Source organism: Xenopus tropicalis, chromosome 2, assembly GCF_000004195.4.
Source record: "Xenopus tropicalis strain Nigerian chromosome 2, UCB_Xtro_10.0, whole genome shotgun sequence".
Classification (NCBI taxonomy): Eukaryota; Metazoa; Chordata; class Amphibia; order Anura; family Pipidae; genus Xenopus; species Xenopus tropicalis.
The window spans coordinates 1,857,821-1,878,763 of NC_030678.2; the positions used below are offsets into that span (position 1 = coordinate 1,857,821).

General features: G+C 49.3%; 1 protein-coding gene across 2 annotated transcripts in view; it reads left to right on the top strand.

The window, feature by feature from the left end:
- Positions 1 to 5,016: 5,016 nt before the first annotated feature.
- Positions 5,017 to 20,943, top strand: part of gsk3b (glycogen synthase kinase 3 beta) — a 47,121-nt gene continuing 31,194 nt past the window's right edge. For both annotated transcript variants that reach the window (XM_018090179.2, XM_018090180.2), the window contains exon 1: positions 5,017 to 7,263. In XM_018090179.2, coding sequence (XP_017945668.1) covers positions 7,176 to 7,263 — 88 coding nt within the window. In that variant the 5' untranslated portion in view covers positions 5,017 to 7,175. The remainder of the gene's footprint in view (positions 7,264 to 20,943) is intronic.

Genomic DNA, 20,943 nt, shown 5'->3' on the forward strand with positions numbered 1-20,943 from the left:
AAGAATCTGATAGGCCCATACACAACATGTGACTGCTGTAATCTGCCTATAATATCAGACCCTGTTAATAAAATCCGAATCCTGCTTGCTGCCCCATTAACCCTTTTGAGTATTTAAACAAAGTTTTTTGAGGTTCTTTTGCGCAAGAGCAGACAGCAACTGGGAGTGAGACACCACCAATGCATTAACTACAAACAGCGAGACTGGGCCCTGGGGAGAGCAGTGCATTGTGGGCGGTGTCTAGTGCTTGCCTGCCTTTGGGTTTCTGTGCGATGTCAGGTAAAACCATGAAATATTGTGTTTTTAGTAATTAATAATGGGTGGGGCCCCCCTGTATAAACTTGGGCTTGTCCTGGAAGTACAGATAGGTCTGTACCGCACTGGTGGGACTGGCACATTAAGTGTGCATAGGTATTGTCCTGTAATTAAACACTTAGGGGGGTTTGGCTGAACACGAAAAACTGAGTTTGGTGTATCCCTAATAGAAACCATTGCTCATATTTAGATACAGGTATGGGATCTGTTATATGGAAACCCATTATTCAGAAAGCTTCGAATTATGGCAGGACCATATACCATACAATTCATTTTAACATTTCAAATAAACATTTTAGAAATTTCTCTGTAGTAATAAAACAGTATAACTAAAATATAATTAATCCTTATTAGAGTCAAAACTAATCCTATTGGGTTCAATTAATATTTAAATGTATAGAGATCAAGATTACAGAAAGACCCCGTATCTGGAATACCCCAGGTCCCGAACATTCTGGATATACCTGTACTCAATCCTGTGGCAAAACAACACTGGGGATACAGGAGAACCCTGTCTATCTGCCCGACAGTGAGATGACACATAGGAAGCAATTAGATTATACAGGGCTGTGAGTAACTGCAAAAGCCTCTACATAACGAGTGCATTGCAGCAATGCAGCGAATAAATATCCTATTGATCACCTTTAGGAATGTCGGGACGGGAAGTGCGCATCACTCTGCCTGTTTGGATCAGTTCTTATTACCAAAGGGCTTAGATAATATCTGATTTCCCGCATTTACCCCCAGGTACATTTACTGCTGGATTTCTGCCCGGAATGAAACCGCTTGGGTGATTATTAAATATAGTGGGTTCATTCCCATTTATGTTCTTGTTTGGGTCATCGATCACCAGTCATAGCATAGAATGGAGAAGAGACACTCTAAGGCAGGGGTCCTCAAACTTTTTAAACATGGGGCTAGTTCATGGTCCCTCAGACTGTTGGGGGGCCAGACTGTAATCCTCAAACTATGCCCCCCCTGTGTCCTCCATTTATAATCCCCTCCCGCGTCCTCAAACTACAGCCCCCTCCCTGCTGCATACTCCTGCTCCCTGTTCCCCCGCTCCCTGCTGCGTCCTCTGGCTCCCTGTTCCCCCGCTCCCCGCTACGTCCTGCAGCTCCCCGCTGCGTCCTACAGCTCCCCGCTGCGTCCTACAGCTCCCTGTTCCCCCACTCCCCACTGTACCCTCCTGCTCCCTGCTGTGTCCTCCGGCTCCCTGTTCCCCCGCTCCCCGCTACATCCTACAGCTCCCCGCTGCGTCCTCTGGCTCCCTGCTCCCCCACTCCCGCTGTGCCCTCTGGCTCCCTGCTCCCCGATGTGCCCTACGGCTCCCTGCTGTGCCCTCCGGCTCCTTGCACCCCACTGCGTCTGCAGACAGGTAGCAGCTAGGGGTGAGGACACGTGGGGGGGGCTGGGTAAATTACCTTGGGGGGCCACATCTGGCCCTTGGGCCATAGTTTGAGGATCCCTGCTCTAAGGAATTTAAATTAAGTCCGAACTGAAAAATGTTTCATTGTGTTAGAACACAGGCGATTGGGTGCCTAATAATACCCGGCAGCTCTCAGAACTCTATTGCCCTTATATCACCATTACAGTATATTCCAAGGCGGCATTGTACATAGTAGTCAATATAGCATCCAATTTAAACGGCTTAATTAAACGTTACTCACCTGATGTCTTGGTCTCGTAGTAAAAACACCGACTCTGCTCTACCTGGGAAGCGCCATTACCCGATGGGCACGCTCACAGATTCTGTACCCTACGCATGGGATTTGCTATGTCCGAGGATCAAATGAATGTTTGTTGAGAGGTTCACAACATGGTGGCTCAACCAATTGAAGATGCACCTCCTCCATCTACCTCAAAAGATTATGAAATCATTATTGACTGATAAGACAACTCTGACAGGGGGGAACTTCATGTTTTTCTGGTTGTGACGAGTCCAAGAAAAGTGGGTTCTGGTTTAAAAGACCCAATGGACAAAGATCTTATACTGCTGTAAGAAGCTTCTATTGCTTCAGTATCGGTCTCTAGAACATTAAAGTGTTGGACTAACCATATTGAAGACAACACTAAAGGTGGCCATACACGGGATGATTCTAGCTGCCGATATCGCTCCCTAAGACCAGTTCGGTAGCTAATCGGCCTGTGTATGGGCACTAACGACGGGCCTGCCTGAACAACATCTGGCCTGAAATCAGCCAGATCTGGATTGGGCAGGTTTAAAAATGTAGTCAGATCGGGGAGCGCCAAACAACCGAATTAGCCCAAACTTTACTCACATTCTCAAGAGATGACCTATTGGACCCTCTCCGTTACATCAAATTTGCTATGGACTCCACGCTGTATAGAGTTGGTAAAGCCGACTAATGGGACTACGAGGAAAGCATATTGATGAAGGCTTCGTAGGGAAGGCTCTTAGAACATTTCATATCTAGATTCTTCCGAAGAATATTTTAATCTTTGTGGATTCTTATATAAATCACCAGAGGCACGTGGCCATGTCACCTGATGTAGGCACCACAAATCAGATTTCAACCCTCCATATAAGGTCGAGGTCACACTGGGCATTTTCAAAAACGTACGTGTATTTAACTTTTGTGGGGAAAAAGCTGAAAAGCAATTTACGTGTAAAATGTAGCCGGACTGATCATCAATACGCTACGTAATTACGTCACCAGCGTACAGCGCCACAAATACGTATATGCGCAATACATCTCCCCAGAGTTTGGCTGCCGTATTAAAAATAAGCGACATATTTCAGCAAAGTGCATTTCCAAACGTGGATCCCATCGAGTTCAAAGGTACAGCGTTTTCTCGACGTATTGGCGTTTCTGCAGAAAAACGCGAGCACTGGTGCCATGTAGCGGATATCAGCTTGCAATCGCCCCATGGGAATGGCTACAGTGCGGATTCCATTGTTTTCTGTAGGGCTTCATTTTGTGTATATTTACGCTCGAACCCGCGTTTTTAAAAATGTGAAAAAAGCCCCGTGTGACCTCACCCTAAGGGGAAAAGGCAGCAGATCAGTTTGAGAAAAGACACAAATGCCAGGAGAATGAACCATGAATTCTAATTCACAGAGCAATCAGAAAAGAGGAGCAAGTGGAGGTGACTGCAATCGTCCCAGCATTGCCCAGAAGGCCGTGGTACTCCGAGTCATGGAGTCTTCCTCTGACTTGAGGAAAAGTGACTTCCCAGACCTCAGCAGTCAGTCTCACCCCCACTGCCCCCTGAACCCTCAGTGCCAGCAGGACAGGAGTTATTGCAGCACAAACCCTTCTCATGTCCATAAGGGGGTCATATTATCTACAAGTGAATTCAGAAGGATTCCAAGTGGCGGGCAAACCAATATGACAGTCGCTTCAAGGATTTCAGAAATGCCTAAAAGTGCTTTAAAAAGATCAAGTCTCTGCCATTTTAAGGTCATACACGGGCCGATTGTAGCTGCCGATATGGGTCCCTTGGACAGATTCGGCAGCTTATGGGCCCGTGAAGGGGCAACAACGAATGGCCTGCCCGACCAATATCTGGCCTGAAATTGGCCAGTTATCTATCAGGCAGGTCGGATGGGGGACCACATCAGCTCATTGATGTGGTCCCCGAAACGACTGCGCCCATTACAGTCGTTATAATTCGATTGTTTGGCCCCAGGGCCAAATGACCAAACAGGGCTGGAACTAGGGGTGGGCAGAAGAGGCAGCTGCGTAGGGCGCAACGATTGAGGGGCCTGCCTACCCCTAGTGCTACTTTGTCATTGCCTCCACCGCTTGTCATTAGCGGCAGAGGCAATGACCAATCTAATCATATCGCCCCCCCCTGCACCTCCTCCTGTGCTTTGGTGCGCATGCGCCGTTCGGGGGGGGGGGCGGGGAGGTGGGCGGAGTTGGCCGACCGGGTTGCCTAGGGCGCTCAGTCGGCTTGGCCCGCCCCTGCAACCAAATGAGCCTAAATTCCCCTAAGGGTGGGCAATATCGGGAGAAGATCTGCTCGCTTGGTGACCTCGCCAACAGTCTCTCCTCACAACCTTCTCTGGGGCCTGGGTGCAAGTAAAGGACCCCTCCTGCCCCCCTTTGGTTTCAGCCATTTTCCTCCTTATGGCACAAGTACCCAAGCACACCGGCTCCACTATGGGGGGGTAAAACCACACAGCAGCCCCTCCCATATGATCCACCATGGGATTTCAGAGATCTGGCAAATGTTAGGGATCTGTAACAAGGAACAAATAGGAATATATGACAGGAAGGATGTGCCCACACACACAAATACCCCCCCACTCTGACTGAACACGGGGCCGGGGCTCAGACCTCATATCCGTGCCCCATAATATCCCAGTTACCACAGAAACCCACATTTCAACCAGCTGATATAATACATGAATAATAAGAGTTAAAAGGTCACACTTCCGGTGTCTTAACAAGGATTGACAACGCCTACTTCCGCCCGTTCCTTGCAGCAACAGCTGCTCCTGCCTACCAATAGACGGTCGTCTCTTATTTCTGCCTCGCCTCTCCTTTTATCTCTAGGCTAGGCCTGGTTAAGAAGACGGACAATTTCTTTAGCCAATCAGAGTCAAGCAGACAACGGCAGGAGGCGGAGATTGCAAAAATAAACGTGTCATTGGAGAAGCTGGGTAACATGATGGCCAATCATAAAGCAGTATCTATAAAACGCCAGCCATTGAGAAAGGAGGGGGGGGAAAGCGCTGAGTAGTGACTGAGAAGCTCGATAATTGGTTAGCTACGTCGTCTTCTCTGCCCCCCCTCTCGCCAATCCGTGTAGTTGATTGGTTTCCATGGGCTGGTGAGTGATGCGGGCGGAGCAAACCGAGATCAGAACGTCATGAAGGAACTGGCGAAGGCCCGCCCCCTCCCTTGCCCGTATTCTCAGAGCAGAGTTACTCAGTTTCGCTAGCGTGCGGCTCGTTGGACGCGTGGTGCGCTACGTCATTGAGCAGAGAGGGAGGAGAGGATTGCGGGGAAAAAGACCGACTGGCAAATGCGGTCAGTCGGACGGAGAGTGACAAAGGGAAAGAGACCGAGCTGGAAGCGGTTACCGGACACGGATACGGTGGAGATTACCTTATTTTAACGCCCTGCGCAAGGGATTCTGGGACAGTACCGACCCGAGGTCCAACGGGAACCGAATTTCTCTGCCCGGTGATTTTATCCTGCGCCGCAGCTTCCGCCCGGGAACCCACCCCCGGCCCTGACAGCAAGTGCCCGGCTCCCTGGGCCCACAACTCCGCTCTCTCCGCCCTCTCTCTGCCCGCCCTGTGTGAGAGGCGCCATGGCCTCAGCCTGTGCCCAAGCCCCGCTCCCTGCCCGCCATTAACCCCACCTGCCCCGGCTAATACCCCTACTGGGGCAACATCTGGGCTACTACCCGGCCCTGGGGCGAGATTTGCCCTTTACCCACGCACTTCCATAATTACCCCTAGGGCAACATCTGAGACATCCAGCTGCCCCTGCTAATACCCCCATTGGAGCAGTGAGACATCCAGTTGCCCCTGTTAATACCCCCATTGGAGCAGTGAGACATCCAGCTGCCCCTGCTAATACCCCCATTGGAGCAGTGAGACATCCAGCTGCCCCTGCTAATACCCCCATTGGAGCAGTGAGACACCCAGCTGCCCCTGTTAATACCCCCATTGGAGCAGTGAGACACCCAGCTGCCCCTGCTAATACCCCCATTGGAGCAGTGAGACATCCAGCTGCCCCTGCTAATACCCCCATTGGAGCAGTGAGACATCCAGTTGCCCCTGCTAATACCCCCATTGGAGCAGTGAGACATCCAGTTGCCCCTGCTAATACCCCCATTGGAGCAGTGAGACATCCAGTTGCCCCTGCTAATACCCCCATTGGAGCAGTGAGACATCCAGTTGCCCCTGCTAATACCCCCATTGGAGCAGTGAGACATCCAGCTGCCCCTGCTAATACCCCCATTGGAGCAGTGAGACATCCAGTTGCCCCTGCTAATACCCCCATTGGAGCAGTGAGACATCCAGTTGCCCCTGCTAATACCCCCATTGGAGCAGTGAGACATCCAGCTGCCCCTGCTAATACCCCCATTGGAGCAGTGAGACATCCAGCTGCCCCTGCTAATACCCCCATTGGAGCAGTGAGACATCCAGTTGCCCCTGCTAATACCCCCATTGGAGCAGTGAGCTTCCCACCCCCATCGGATCAATATCTCGGCTTTGCGACTGAAACCTTTGCCTGAGACCCTGTCAAGGGCAATATTGTGCCACAAGTGGGGCAAAATCACAGATTCCTGGGGGCAACTGTCCTTATTCCCCCCCCAGACGACGTATGACCAGATCCTCCTAGTTCTGCCGCTTTCCCACTAGAGCAGAACCTGCCCTGTTGCCCTGCCTGTGGTGCAGTATTGTTGCAGTACCACTTGAAACTGCCCTTAATACTTGAAGTATTGCCCCTGCAGGCACAAGCTTTGGGCAACAGCCTCCGGAACCTGCTCTGTGTGGCTCCAACCCTTCAATCCATCGCTAAGGAGCAGTAGCCCTGTTACCCCCCGAGCGTCACCTGTGGCCCCGGCAGTGACAATCCCGTGGCCCTTGCGCCTGTGACTAAACCACTGATTCCCGGCTACATGGCCTACTGACACCCCGGCTGCCATATTGTGTGCCCGACTGGAGCCCGAGGGATGGTCTATAAATAGTGATCGTCGGAGGGGAAAGGTGACAATACAGAGGTGGGGGAGAGGGACCACCGCGCCGGGTAGGCCCCACTGCTTTCGGTAAGGGCTGAGAAGCTTATTGTGCGCCGGGGCCTTGATGGTCTTGCCCTCCATCTGGCTTTGATCTACAAGAGAGAAGGAGGTGAGGGAGGAGCCGGAGAATCATGTCGGGGAGGCCGAGAACCACTTCCTTTGCAGAGAGCTGCAAACCCGTGCAGCAACCGTCATCTTTTGGCAGCATGAAAGTCAGCCGTGAGTATCCCTTTGTAGCACCGTGCCCGTGTGTGCCGTAACTCCCCGTAACCCCCCCCCCCCAGTGTGAAGCAGAGGAAACCCGGCTACAATAAGGGGAAATGTGCCCAATAAAGCTGCACTCACGCCCTCATCCTGCATGTAAACCGATCCCACTGAATTACCCCTAATACCGTAAGGGCCTCGCGCAATTAGGAGTTATTTTTGGATTTTACTGAGGTCCACCGAGATGCCAGTCTGGGATTAGGGATGTCACTCAGTCGCCAACGAGGAGTTTGGCCGTGACGCCCGTCCCTGGGAGTCTGTGCAGAGGTCTCCTCCCCGGATGGTCTGCAGAACCCACAACTCTCTGCATTGAGAGATATTGCACTCACTTACTGTTATTTCAGCAAAGTGTTGGGCTCCAACGGGTGTTGCACGGGAATTGTAATGTTCTAAAGTGTCACATTCGAGAATATTGGGGCTCACTAAGCTGGAGATCGAAGCCTAGAGGGTATCCGTAAAGTTATTGGCCTGGAAGAGATTTCATTTTCCTTGGTCTCCTGTTTGGTAGCCTTATTACTTATGTGTCCTGTGGCACATGGGTCTCGAGCCTCCACTGTTGGAGTCTTCAGCTTTCAGTATATCCGATATTGAAGTATATGAAACCTTGTATTAGTTCCTGGGGCCCCTTTAGCTCCAGGGGTACCCAGGGCACAAATAAGCACTCACCCCAAATCCCCCCCCCCTAACTGGCCGTCAGGCTGGGCCCCCTTAGCCCATAACAAGGTTACAGATATATAGAAACATTGGGGTAACAGTCACCCCGCTATAGTTCCAGGGGTACCCAGGGCACAAATAAGCACTCACCCCAAATCCCCCCCTAACTGGCCTTCAGGCTGGGCCCCCTTAGCCCATAACAAGGTTACAGATATATAGAAACATTGGGGCAACAGTCACCCCGCTATAGTTCCAGGGGTACCCAGGGCACAAATAAGCACTCACCCCAAATCCCCCCCTAACTGGCCTTCAGGCTGGGCCCCCTTAGCCCATAACAAGGTTACAGATATATAGAAACATTGGGGTAACAGTCACCCTGCTATAGTTCCAGGGGTACCCAGGGCACAAATAAGCACTCACCCCCCCCCCCCAACTGGCCTTCAGGCTGGGCCCCCTTAGCCCATAACAAGGTTACAGATATATAGAAACATTGGGGTAACAGTCACCCCGCTATAGTTCCAGGGGTACCCAGGGCACAAATAAGCACTCACCCCAAATCCCCCCCTAACTGGCCTTCAGGCTGGGCCCCCTTAGCCCATAACAAGGTTACAGATATATAGAAACATTGGGGTAACAGTCACCCCGCTATAGTTCCAGGGGTACCCAGGGCACAAATAAGCACTCACCCCAAATCCCCCCTAACTGGCCTTCAGGCTGGGCCCCCTTAGCCCATAACAAGGTTACAGATATATAGAAACATTGGGGTAACAGTCACCCCGCTATAGTTCCAGGGGTACCCAGGGCACAAATACCCACTCACCCCGTCTCCCCCTAAGGCTGGGCCCCCTGTGCCAGAGGTGGGTGATACGCTGCAGTGCTGTGCCTAGCGGCTCTGTACCACAGTAATGCCAGGCTGCACATATATAATGCCTGAGGAAGTGCTGAGACAGCTATTTGCTATTGGCGCTGTACAGAGAGACATCAAGCTTGCTGATCAGCGCCAGCCATTCCTGGGCCACAGATTCTGCTGCAGAAGGTCCAGCCCGGCTCTGTATAACCCGCTGGGGGAGTTGGCAGGCAGGGCAGGCAGCACCATTAGAGACAGAGCTCTTTGTGAAGAAGCCTCCATTCTCTGGCGGGTGAATGGTTAAATACTAGAGCAGCCCAATTAGTATTGGGATTGTGGTTCATACAGAGCCCCCCCTCAGTAGCCCGCAGCCCTAGGCACAGTAGCCCCCGTCTGGGCTCGTACGCCGCTCATGAATGTGCCGCTGTCCTCAGAAGACAGGAGCCGGCCCCACCTTAAACCCAGATCCAGTTCCCACGCAGATCCCAGCGCTCCAGTTATAAATCACACCCATCCTCGCTGCCGTGTCGCCGGCTCATTATTGTCTGGCTGGGCTCTAATGCGGGATGTCACACTGGGCCCCCCCCCGTATCCAACCACACCCTGTTTCACCCCGGCTAGACAAAAAGCTGCGCGTCTGGTACCCGCTCTGTGTGGCACAGGTTGTGCCGGGGCGGCTGGCAGTGCCCTTGGAATGAATGCTTAGCCCCCCCCGGGCATTATTACAGCCCCCCCATACCCATCTCTCCTTGGGCCATTTACTGAGCCCCCCGGTGCAGAGATGCCAGTGCCTGGCTGCCGGGCATTTCCACCATTACCCGAGCTTCAAAATGAGGCCTGTACGGAATTATCCCCCCCTCCCCCCGAGAAACAGGTTTGAGAATGCAAACAATCCGCTCGGCGCTTCTCTGCTGGAATTTTTTATTTTTAGCTTTGTCATTTTCCCCTCCTTTTCTTGTGAGGAAAAAGGGGCCCTTTGGCCGCGCCGTGATCTGCTGCGCACATTGCGCTGGGGGCTCCGGGTGGCACGGGGGGTGCCTTTCCGCTGGGAGAAATCTGCTTGTGATCAGAAAGCCACTTCCTCAGAGGCAAAGGGCGGGGGGGGGGGAGCCCTGGGGATCGGCTCTAACTGGCGGAATATCTGGAAGCCACAAGAAAGCGTGTTCCTGGGGAAGGATCCTTGGCTGCAGTGTATGGATGTATCTGTGTATGGATGTATCTGTGTATGGATGTATCTGTGTATGGATGTATCTCTGTATGGATGTATCTCTGTATGGATGTATCTCTGTATGGATGTATCTGTGTATGGATGTATCTGTGTATGGATGTATCTGTGTATGGATGTATCTCTGTATGGATGTATCTCTGTATGGATGTATCTCTGTATGGATGTATCTCTGTATGGATATATCTGTATAGTATGGATGTATATGTGTGTAACATGGATGTATCTGTGTATAGTATGGATGTATCTGTGTATAGTATGGATGTATCTGTGTATAGTATGGATGTATCTGTGTATAGTATGGATGTATCTGTGTATAGTATGGATGTATCTGTGTATAGTATGGATGTATCTGTGTATAGTATGGATGTATCTGTGTATAGTATGGATGTATCTGTGTATAGTATGGATGTATCTGTGTATAGTATGGATGTATCTGTGTATAGTATGGATGTATCTGTGTGTAACATGGATGTATCTGTGTGTAACATGGATGTATCTGTGTGTAACATGGATGTATCTGTGTGTAACATGGATGTATCTGTGTCTTATTTGGATGTATCTGTGTGTAGTATGGATGTATCTGTGTGTAACATGGATGTATCTGTGTGTAACATGGATGTATCTGTGTATAGTATGGATGTATCTGTGTGTAACATGGATGTATCTGTGTATAGTATGGATGTATCTGTGTATAGTATGGATGTATCTGTGTATAGTATGGATGTATCTGTGTGTAACATGGATGTATCTGTGTGTAACATGGATGTATCTGTGTGTAACATGGATGTATCTGTGTATAGTATGGATGTATCTGTGTATAGTATGGATGTATCTGTGTGTAACATGGATGTATCTGTGTGTAACATGGATGTATCTGTGTGTAGTATGGATGTATCTGTGTATAGTATGGATGTATCTGTGTGTAGTATGGATGTATCTGTGTGTAACATGGATGTATCTGTGTATAGTATGGATGTATCTGTGTGTAACATGGATGTATCTGTGTGTAACATGGATGTATCTGTGTATAGTATGGATGTATCTGTGTATGTATGGATGTATGGATGTATCTGTGTGTAACATGGATGTATCTGTGTGTAACATGGATGTATCTGTGTGTAACATGGATGTATCTGTGTGGATGTATCTGTGTATAGTATGGATGTATCTGTGTGTAACATGGATGTATCTGTGTGTAACATGGATGTATCTGTGTGTAACATGGATGTATCTGTGTGTAACATGGATGTATCTGTGTGTAACATGGATGTATCTGTGTGTAACATGGATGTATCTGTGTGTAACATGGATGTATCTGTGTGTAACATGGGTATGTGATGTATCTGTGTGTAACATGGATGTATCTGTGTATAGTATGGATGTATCTGTGTGTAACATGGATGTATCTGTGTGTAACATGGATGTATATCTGTGTGTACTGTATCTGTGTGTATGTATCTGTGTGTAACTTGGATGTATCTGTGTATAGTATGGATGTATCTGTGTGTATGGATGTATCTGTGTGTAACATGGATGTATCTGTGTATAGTATGGATGTATCTGTGTGTAACATGGATGTATCTGTGTATAGTATGGATGTATCTGTGTGTAACATGGATGTATCTGTGTATAGTATGGATGTATCTGTGTGTAACATGGATGTATCTGTGTGTAACATGGATGTATCTGTGTATAGTATGGATGTATCTGTGTATAGTATGGATGTATCTGTGTGTAGTATGGATGTATCTGTGTGTAACATGGATGTATCTGTGTATAGTATGGATGTATCTGTGTGTAACATGGATGTATCTGTGTGTAACATGGATGTATCTGTGTATAGTATGGATGTATCTGTGTATAGTATGGATGTATCTGTGTATAGTATGGATGTATCTGTGTGTATAGTATGGATGTATCTGTGTGTAACATGGATGTATCTGTGTGTATAGTATGGATGTATCTGTGTGTAACATGGATGATGTGTATAGTATGGATGTATCTGTGTGTAACATGGATGTATCTGTGTGTATGGATGTATCTGTGTATAGTAATGGATGTATCTGTGTTATAGTATGGATGTATCTGTGTGTATGGATGTATCTGTGTGTAACATGGATGTATCTGTGTATAGTATGGATGTATCTGTGTGTAACATGGATGTATCTGTGTGTAACATGGATGTATCTGTGTATAGTATGGATGTATCTGTGTGTAACATGGATGTATCTGTGTGTATGGATGTATCTGTGTATAGTATGGATGTATCTGTGTGTATAGTATGGATGTATCTGTGTGTAGTATGGATGTATCTGTGTGTAAGTATGGATGTATCTGTGTGTAACATGGATGTATCTGTGTGTAACATGGATGTATCTGTGTATAGTATGGATGTATCTGGATGTATCTGTGTAAGTATGATGTATCTGTGTGATGTATCTGTGTGTGTGGATGTACATGGATGTATCTGTGTGGATGTATCATGGATGTATCTGTGTGTAACATGGATGTATCTGTGTGTAACATGGATGTACTGGATGTATCTGGATGTATCTGTGTATAGTATGGATGTATCATCTGTGGATGTATCTGGATGTATCATATGGATGTATCTGTGTGTAACATGGATGTATCTATGGTAGTGATGTATCTGTATGTATATGTGAGTATGGATGTAATATGGGGATGTATCTGTGTGTAACATGGATGTATCTGTGTGTAACATGGATGTATCTGTGTCTTATATGGATGTATCTGTGTATAGTATGGATGTATCTGTGTGTAATATGTAAGTATCTGTATTATTCAGATGTATCTGTATTATCAGTGCTGGGCCATGCTGGGTGTGTGTATCACTTTAATTCTGCTGCATCCCCCCCCCCCCCATGCGCGGCTGAGTAGTTAGAGCGCAGCACAGTTAGAGCGCAGTGCGTTGGTGCACTCTCCCCGGCCGGCCGTGGCCCCGAGGTTACGCACTGACACATATTTCCGCCGTCGCACACTCAGAGCTGCTCTTATTCCCAGTGTGTGGGGGAGGGGTTTGGTCTGACCCCCCCCCCCCAGAAAATAGGCTTTTATAGTCTGCTGCTGCTGCTGCACCACAATGGGGTATTGGCTCCGTTATAGTTTTCCCAATACTGTGCAGCTGTGGGGCCACTCAGTTATACACTGTAGCACTGACTGGGGGGGGGGTCCAGCACGGCTCTGATTGGCTAGAGATGGGCAGAGGTTTTGGGCCTTTATCTCACTTCTGGTGTATTGAGAAGAACCAATGGCAACAGTGTTAGTATATAGGCCAGAGCAACCAATCGGATTCCTTCTTTTCTGCACCACTAAACAGCACGAGCCGATTGGCTGCTGAATTCTCATTGATTTCATTTTACTCTTATGTTTCACAATTTGCTGCAAATGGAGATTTTAAGGTTGTGCAACTAAATCAGCAAATGGCATTCAGGCCTCTCCGCGCCGGGCAGCGGTTGGCACTTAGGGGCTGATTTACTAACCCACGAATCCGACCCGAATTGGAAAAGTTCCGACTTGAAAACGAACATTTTGCGACTTTTTCGTATGTTTTGCGATTTTTTCGGATTCTGTACGAATTTTTCGTTACCAATACGATTTTTGCGTAAAAACGCGAGTTTTTCGTATCCATTACGAAAGTTGCGTAAAAAGTTGCGCATTTTTCGTAGCGTTAAAACTTACGCGAAAAGTTGCGCATTTTTCGCGTAAGTTTTAACGCTACGCAAAATGCGCAACTTTTTACGCAACTTTCGTAATGGATAGGAAAACTCGCGTTTTTACGCAAAAATCGTATTGGTAACGAAAAATTCGCAAAGAATCCGAAAAAATCGCAAAACATACGAAAAAATCGCAAAGTACCGATCATTACAAAAAAAACGCAATCGGACTCCATTCGACCCGTTCGTGGGTAAGTAAATCAGCCCCTTAGTCTTCATGTTCAGCCCATGGTATTTAGTAGCCTTTATGTCTGTATGGCTTCCCATTCAGGCCAGTACTCCATGCAGAAGGGCACGCAGAACCCTCTAGCCTTTGGCAAAGCAGCACAGATACATGCCCAGTGTATGGCAGGAATTGCCCTCTGCCCTGTGGTTGCCCCTATCTGATTCCCATCCCAGCAGATTAGGCAGAAAGCATTGGGCTACTTAAGTTGGCCACACACTGTAAGATCTGTTTGCCAAGCGAATGGACCTTCTCCCATTATTCCCACCCACAGGTGGGCGATATCGATCATTTGCCCCTGGGGTATAGGCAGTTATTGGATCATCGAACCTGCCCAATGAGATGTGGCCAGATGTTGGTTGGGCAGGCCTGTTGTTAGTTCCCATACACAGGCCAATAAGCTGCCGGATCTAAAGGACCCATATTGGCAGCTACAATCGGCCCAGGAATGGCCACCTTTAGTCATGTCCAATCAGCCACTGGAAGCCACGTGGCCCAGAGCTTCAGTACAGGGACCGGTGCTGTATGTATGGGTCGCTTTAAGGATCATCCTGCTCACTACCCCTGGCTATTGCCATTATAGTTGCTGGTATTGGGGGCACATTAGGGGCACTGGCACCCAGAGGGCAGCCATATTGGTATTTAGTCTTAATACAAGGTGCCACAATGCCTGAAGTCTCCTGCTGTGCCGTGCCTGGCATTGCTGGGGGGTAGGTGTGAACATGAGATGCCCAGAGGGTGCTTGTAAGGGGCCATTTGCACCCCAGTGTTACCCAGTGGGTGCCACACACCTGTAGATTTGGGTTCCGACCCCTTCACACCACGTTGGTACGATCTGTTTAGTTGAGAGTAGGGCATCATTTCTTTCAACTAAATCACAATGGAAGGGCCAGCGTGGGGTTGGTATTTATACTAGTCTTACCCCTTTGTGCCACCTTCCAGTCTCCGGGCACATACACACGTGACCCAGTGAGGGGGTAACTTGCCAGCCAAGGAAACCTTTAGCCAAACATAACATGGCTAACTCGTTGTGGAACTGCGGGGCCGGCGTATCGTCGGTGGGCTTGTAGGTGGGTGAAGCCGGAAGTCCTGTTTCTGGTCTGACCAATCGGGCATTAACATTAGGTATGTGCCAAGGGCGCCTCCTGCCCCCGGGGCTTAGTCCTGCATGGTTGGGCCTATAAAACTATTGCAGTGAAGTCAAGTGACTAACCTGGCATTGGCCCAGAAGCCTCCCCACCCTTTGGGTCTCCCACGTGCACCCCACCCCGGCATTCTAAGGATAACAGCGACAGATCCCATTTAATGCAGTCGGATCAAAGTGGCCCGTGCATTGTGTGGGTGCAGTCTCAGCGCAAAGTACAGCTTGTTCCTGGGGGGCATGTCCTTGGCGCTCCTTCACTCTCTCTGGTACGTTTCCAGGATGCCCCAATGGCTCTCTGGGGAGCGGGACTTTGTGCCTCTCCCTTCTCGTGGCTGTCTCTTCCATAGACATCAGTGTGTGTGTAGCTGTCTCTTCCATAGGCATCAGTGTGTGCGTGGCTGTCTCTTCCATTGACATCAGTGTGTGTGTGTGTGGCTGTCTCTTCCATTGACATCAGTGTGTGTGTGTGTGGCTGTCTCTTCCATTGACATAAGTGTGTGTGCGTGGCTGTCTCTTCCATTGACATCAGTGTGTGTGTGGCTGTCTCTTCCATTGACATAAGTGTGTGTGCGTGGCTGTCTCTTCCATAGACATCAGTGTGTGTGCGTGGCTGTCTCTTCCATAGACATCAGTGTGTGTGCGTGGCTGTCTCTTCCATAGACATCAGTGTGTGTGCGTGGCTGTCTCTTCCATAGACTTCCCATTTAATCAAATCACAAAAAGATCCACCCGTTGGCTAACTGTGCCCAACTTGGCTGCTCAGTTGATGGTCCAAATTATACTGATCTGATTGTTTACCCCCCCCACCCAGATATTGGTTGGGCAGGTTGTTGCTTTGACCCCATACATGGCTGTGTAAAGCCCCCAACTTGGTCTGGATTGGCAGCTAATATTGGCCTGTCTATGGCCGGCCTTAATCCAATGGATATGCCAACCTTCCATCAATTTAGGGGGCTCAGCCTGAGTGAGAGGGAACCCCTTTGTACCCCTAATGGGAACCCAGTGTAAAGGCTGAATGAATTCAATAGAAGGGGTGACTGTTACCCCAATGTTTCTATATATCTGTAACCTTGTTATGGGCTAAGGGGGCCCAGCCTGAAGGCCAGTTAGGGGGGGATTTGGGGTGAGTGCTTATTTGTGCCCTGGGTACCCCTGGAACTATAGCGGGGTGACTGTTACCCCAATGTTTCTATATATCTGTAACCTTGTTATGGGCTAAGGGGGCCCAGCCTGAAGGCCAGTTAGGGGGGGATTTGGGGTGAGTGCTTATTTGTGCCCTGGGTACCCCTGGAACTATAGCGGGGTGGCTGTTACCCCAATGTTTCTATATATCTGTAACCTTGTTATGGGCTAAGGGGGCCCAGCCTGAAGGCCAGTTAGGGGGGGATTTGGGGTGAGTGCTTATTTGTGCCCTGGGTACCCCTGGAACTATAGCGGGGTGACTGTTACCCCAATGTTTCTATATATCTGTAACCTTGTTATGGGCTAAGGGGGCCCAGCCTGAAGGCCAGTTAGGGGGGATTTGGGGTGAGTGCTTATTTGTGCCCTGGGTACCCCTGGAACTATAGCGGGGTGACTGTTACCCCAATGTTTCTATATATCTGTAACCTTGTTATGGGCTAAGGGGCCCAGCCTGAAGGCCAGTTAGGGGGGATTTGGGGTGAGTGCTTATTTGTGCCCTGGGTACCCCTGGAACTATAGCGGGGTGACTGTTACCCCAATGTTTCTATATATCTGTAACCTTGTTATGGGCTAAGGGGGCCCAGCCTGAAGGCCAGTTAGGGGGGGATTTGGGGTTAGTGCTTATTTGTGCCCTGGGTACCCCTGGAACTATAGCGGGGTGACTGTTACCCCAATGTTTCTATATATCTGTAACCTTGTTATGGGCTAAGGGGGCCCAGCCTGAAGGCCAGTTAGGGGGGATTTGAAGCCACTACTCACTGTTCATGAATATGGGTTGCACCAAAGCTTTAAGGTTTTGCCACGTTGGTGAGGAGTCGATAGGCAAATAAACACAAACATGCCAGGGTTCCTGGGGAATGTTTGGACTCCTGCACACCAGAAGAGCAAATACACGTGTGTGTAAATACAGGAGTAGAGTGCAAAGAGCACCGCTCTCTTGCAAGAAGAAGTTAGGAGGGTATGTGGCACTGCTGGTTCTGACTCCTGATACAACTCCCCAATATCCATTCATCCCTCATTCTCACTGGGTTTATAGTTATGTGTAACTGTCACTGTGTCTGTCCCTTTCCCTTCCCTGCACTGCTGGTTCTGACTCCTGATACAACTCCCCAATATCCATTCATCCCTCATTCTCACTGGGTTTATAGTTATGTGTAACTGTCACTGTGTCTGTCCCTTTCCCTTCCCTGCACTGCTGGTTCTGACTCCTGATACAACTCCCCAATACCCATTCATCCCTCATTCTCACTGGGTTTATAGTTATGTGTAACTGTCACTGTGTCTGTCCCTTTCCCTTCTCTGCACTGCTGGTTCTGACTCCTGATACAACTTTCCAATATCCTCATATTTTACAACTTGACAGAAATTACATCACTGAGCTCCGATTATAACTGATGACATCACTAAGCACCGTTTATAAGGATATCATTTACAGTTTGGCCCTATAGGGAAAAGACCAAAGCCGTCTGTTAGACGTATGTCTGCTCATAGGTCCTATGTGCAACTTCCTGCGTGAGTCTGGAATTTCTGGCCCTAACCCTAAATTCTTAACCTGTACTGACCCACGCTTTTTGATGACATCAGAGATGATGTCATAGATGGGGAGGGCTAAATGTGTCTCTGGGCTGTTCTCCTACCCAAGGCTCCTGTTTAGCAGTAACAGGCTCTCTCTGTCAGTCAGTGAGTGGCAGCTGAGCGAGGAAATTGCTGCTAACAGGCTGGACAAGTGTGAGTAAGTGTGCCCTTCAGCGCTCCTGTGTGTGAGACACGGTCACGTGGGCCGCTCTGTGCCACGCGGAGCTTGTGTACATGTCACGCTGCTGCGCTCCTGTGCGACGTGCACTCATGTTAAGTGTCTTATTCACGGGAATCTCTCCCTCACACTGCGTGTATTGTCTTGCACCCGTCCCACCCAAACTGCTCTCCTGGATCCCTCTCTGAGCCGGTTCCTTCAGCTGCCTGACTTACTGAGCGATCTCTATTCATGTCTAACCAGTTACCCACTGATACCATGAAATTATACCCTCACAGGGATTCCCCTGTACTAAGCACAATTCAGCAGGAACAGCCCCCTAAGTTTGCTCATAGCCTGTACAGAGAGATACCATAAAACTATGGCACATAGGGATTCCCCTGTACTAAGCACAATTCAGCAGGAACAGCCCCCTAAGTTTGCCCATAGCCTGTACAGAGAGATACCATAAAACTATGGCACATAGGGATTCCCCTGTACTAAGCACAATTCAGCAGGAACAGCCCCCTAAGTTTGCCCATAGCCTGTACAGAGAGATACCATAAAACTATGGCACATAGGGATTCTCCTGTACTAAGCACAATTCAGCAGGAACAGCCCCCTAAGTTTGCTCATAGCCTGTACAGAGAGATACCATAAAACTATGGCACATAGGGATTCCCCTGTACTAAGCACAATTCAGCAGGAACAGCCCCCTAAGTTTGCCCATAGCCTGTACAGAGAGATACCATAAAACTATGGCACATAGGGATTCCCCTGTACTAAGCACAATTCAGCAGGAACAGCCCCCTAAGTTTGCTCATAGCCTGTACAGAGAGATACCATAAAACTATGGCACATAGGGATTCCCCTGTACTAAGCACAATTCAGCAGGAACGACCATCTGCCAATTGACTTGCGGTTCTGGTTTGTCCCTGGTGCCTGTTTATTCTGTGTCGGACCCAGTAGAACACGTGAGTAATGTTACTAAGCACAGATTCAAAGTGGGCAGGGCTAGTGCTGCTGTAAAGGAGGGGCCACAAGCGCTAAGCCTGCCCCCTTACCGCTGTAGGGCGGCACATTTCTTCTAGTTCTCTATGGAAACTCTTCCCTGTTTGATCCCATCAGTGCCCCAAAAGCTCTGGGTTCCATGGAGCCTGGGTCAGTAATGGCAGAACCTTCTTTCCCTCCCCCCTCGGCTGAGCCCCCGCTACTAATTATCTCATAATCTGCGTTAAACATTAGCCAGCCCTGTGGGCATCGTTAGCAGTTCAAGGACTGAGCAGTAATGTTCAACCTCCCAGTAACCTCTAGTAAGGATGGAACGTGCGCAAGGGGAGCCTTCCTGCTTTCTAACGTGCAGTCGGGCCGGTCCTGCAGAACCTCACTGGGTTTGGGAAGAAGCTGCCATGTAGGTCGGTGCTGGGTCGGGCAGGTCGTTCTCCTCTGCGCAGCTTCTGATTGGGTCCAAACTGGGCCTAACTAATGTGTTGGTCTCCTGTTTGTAAGCTAAGCCCCACCCGCAGGAAAGGCACCTCCCACTTTTAGGCAGGGATGTGGGTAAAATGGGGCAGGACAGTGGGGGGGGGCTAAGCAACTGTTTCATAAAGTAATTAGTGTAATTATTGGGCTTATTGTATGTAAGAAAGGGAGCAAAGCTTTCTTCCTTCACTTTAATACAGCGTTGCCGTACCGCTTCCCCTTTAATACAGGGTTGCCGTACCGCTTCCCCTTTAATACAGGGTTGCTGTACCGCTTCCCCTTTAATACAGGGTTGCCATACTGCTCGAGTACAAGCAGGGCCGCACTGGGGTTGTTGTGGGGTTGGAAGCAGCCTTGGAACATCATGCACGGAATTCGCCGGGGCAGCCAACTGTTTGTTTTACTAACTGCGGTCGGATGGGATATTTCTGCTTAATGAGGAGATGTTTCCCTGAAACCCATTAGTTCTACTGCTGTGCCAGTAATGCTGCTACTGGGGTACTCCCCTTACTCACGGGGGTATCGTCTGAGTATGGAGGCAAAGAGCAATGGGATGAATATTCTCTGAGGGTATGGGGAATGGAGGAGGGGGTAACAGTACTCTGAGGGTATGGGGAATGGAGGAGGGGGTAACAATACTCTGAGGGTATGGGGGAATGGAGGAGGGGGTAAACAATACTCTGAGGTATGGCAATGGCGGAGGGGGTAACAATACTCTGAAGATATGGGGGAATGGCGGAGGGGGTAACAATACTCTGAGGGTATGGGGGAATGGAGGAGGGGGTAACTACTCTGAGGGTATGGGGGAATGGAGGAGGGGGTAACAATACTCTGAGGTATGGGGGAATGGAGGAGGGGGTAACAATACTCTGAGGATATGGGGGAATGGCGGAGGGGGTAACAATACTCTGAAGATATGGGGGAATGGAGGAGGGGGTAACAATACTCTGAAGATATGGGGGAATGGCGGAGGGGGTAACAATACTCTGAAGATATGGGGGAATGGCGGAGGGGTAACAATACTTTGAGGATATGGGGGAATGGCGGAGGGGGTAACAATACTCTGAGGATATGGGGGAATGGCGGAGGGGGTAACAATACTCTGAGGATATGGGGGAATGGCGGAGGGGGTAACAATACTCTGAAGATATGGGGGAATGGTGGAGGGGGTAACAGTAGGGGAGGAGGGGGGAGATGCCAGTTGCTGGTGCATTTTCCGATGTCCCCAGGTGGCAGTGGGGGGGGGGGGGGGTACAGGGCAGTTTGTGCTGTTAGACCTCCCCCACCATTCAGCCAGCTGTTACATAAGGACATATGGGGATAGGTAGCCCCGCCCCTGCATTGATTAAACAATAAGGGGGGTCATTTACAAGAGGGGCAACAGCTGCTTCTCCTGGGATTTTAAG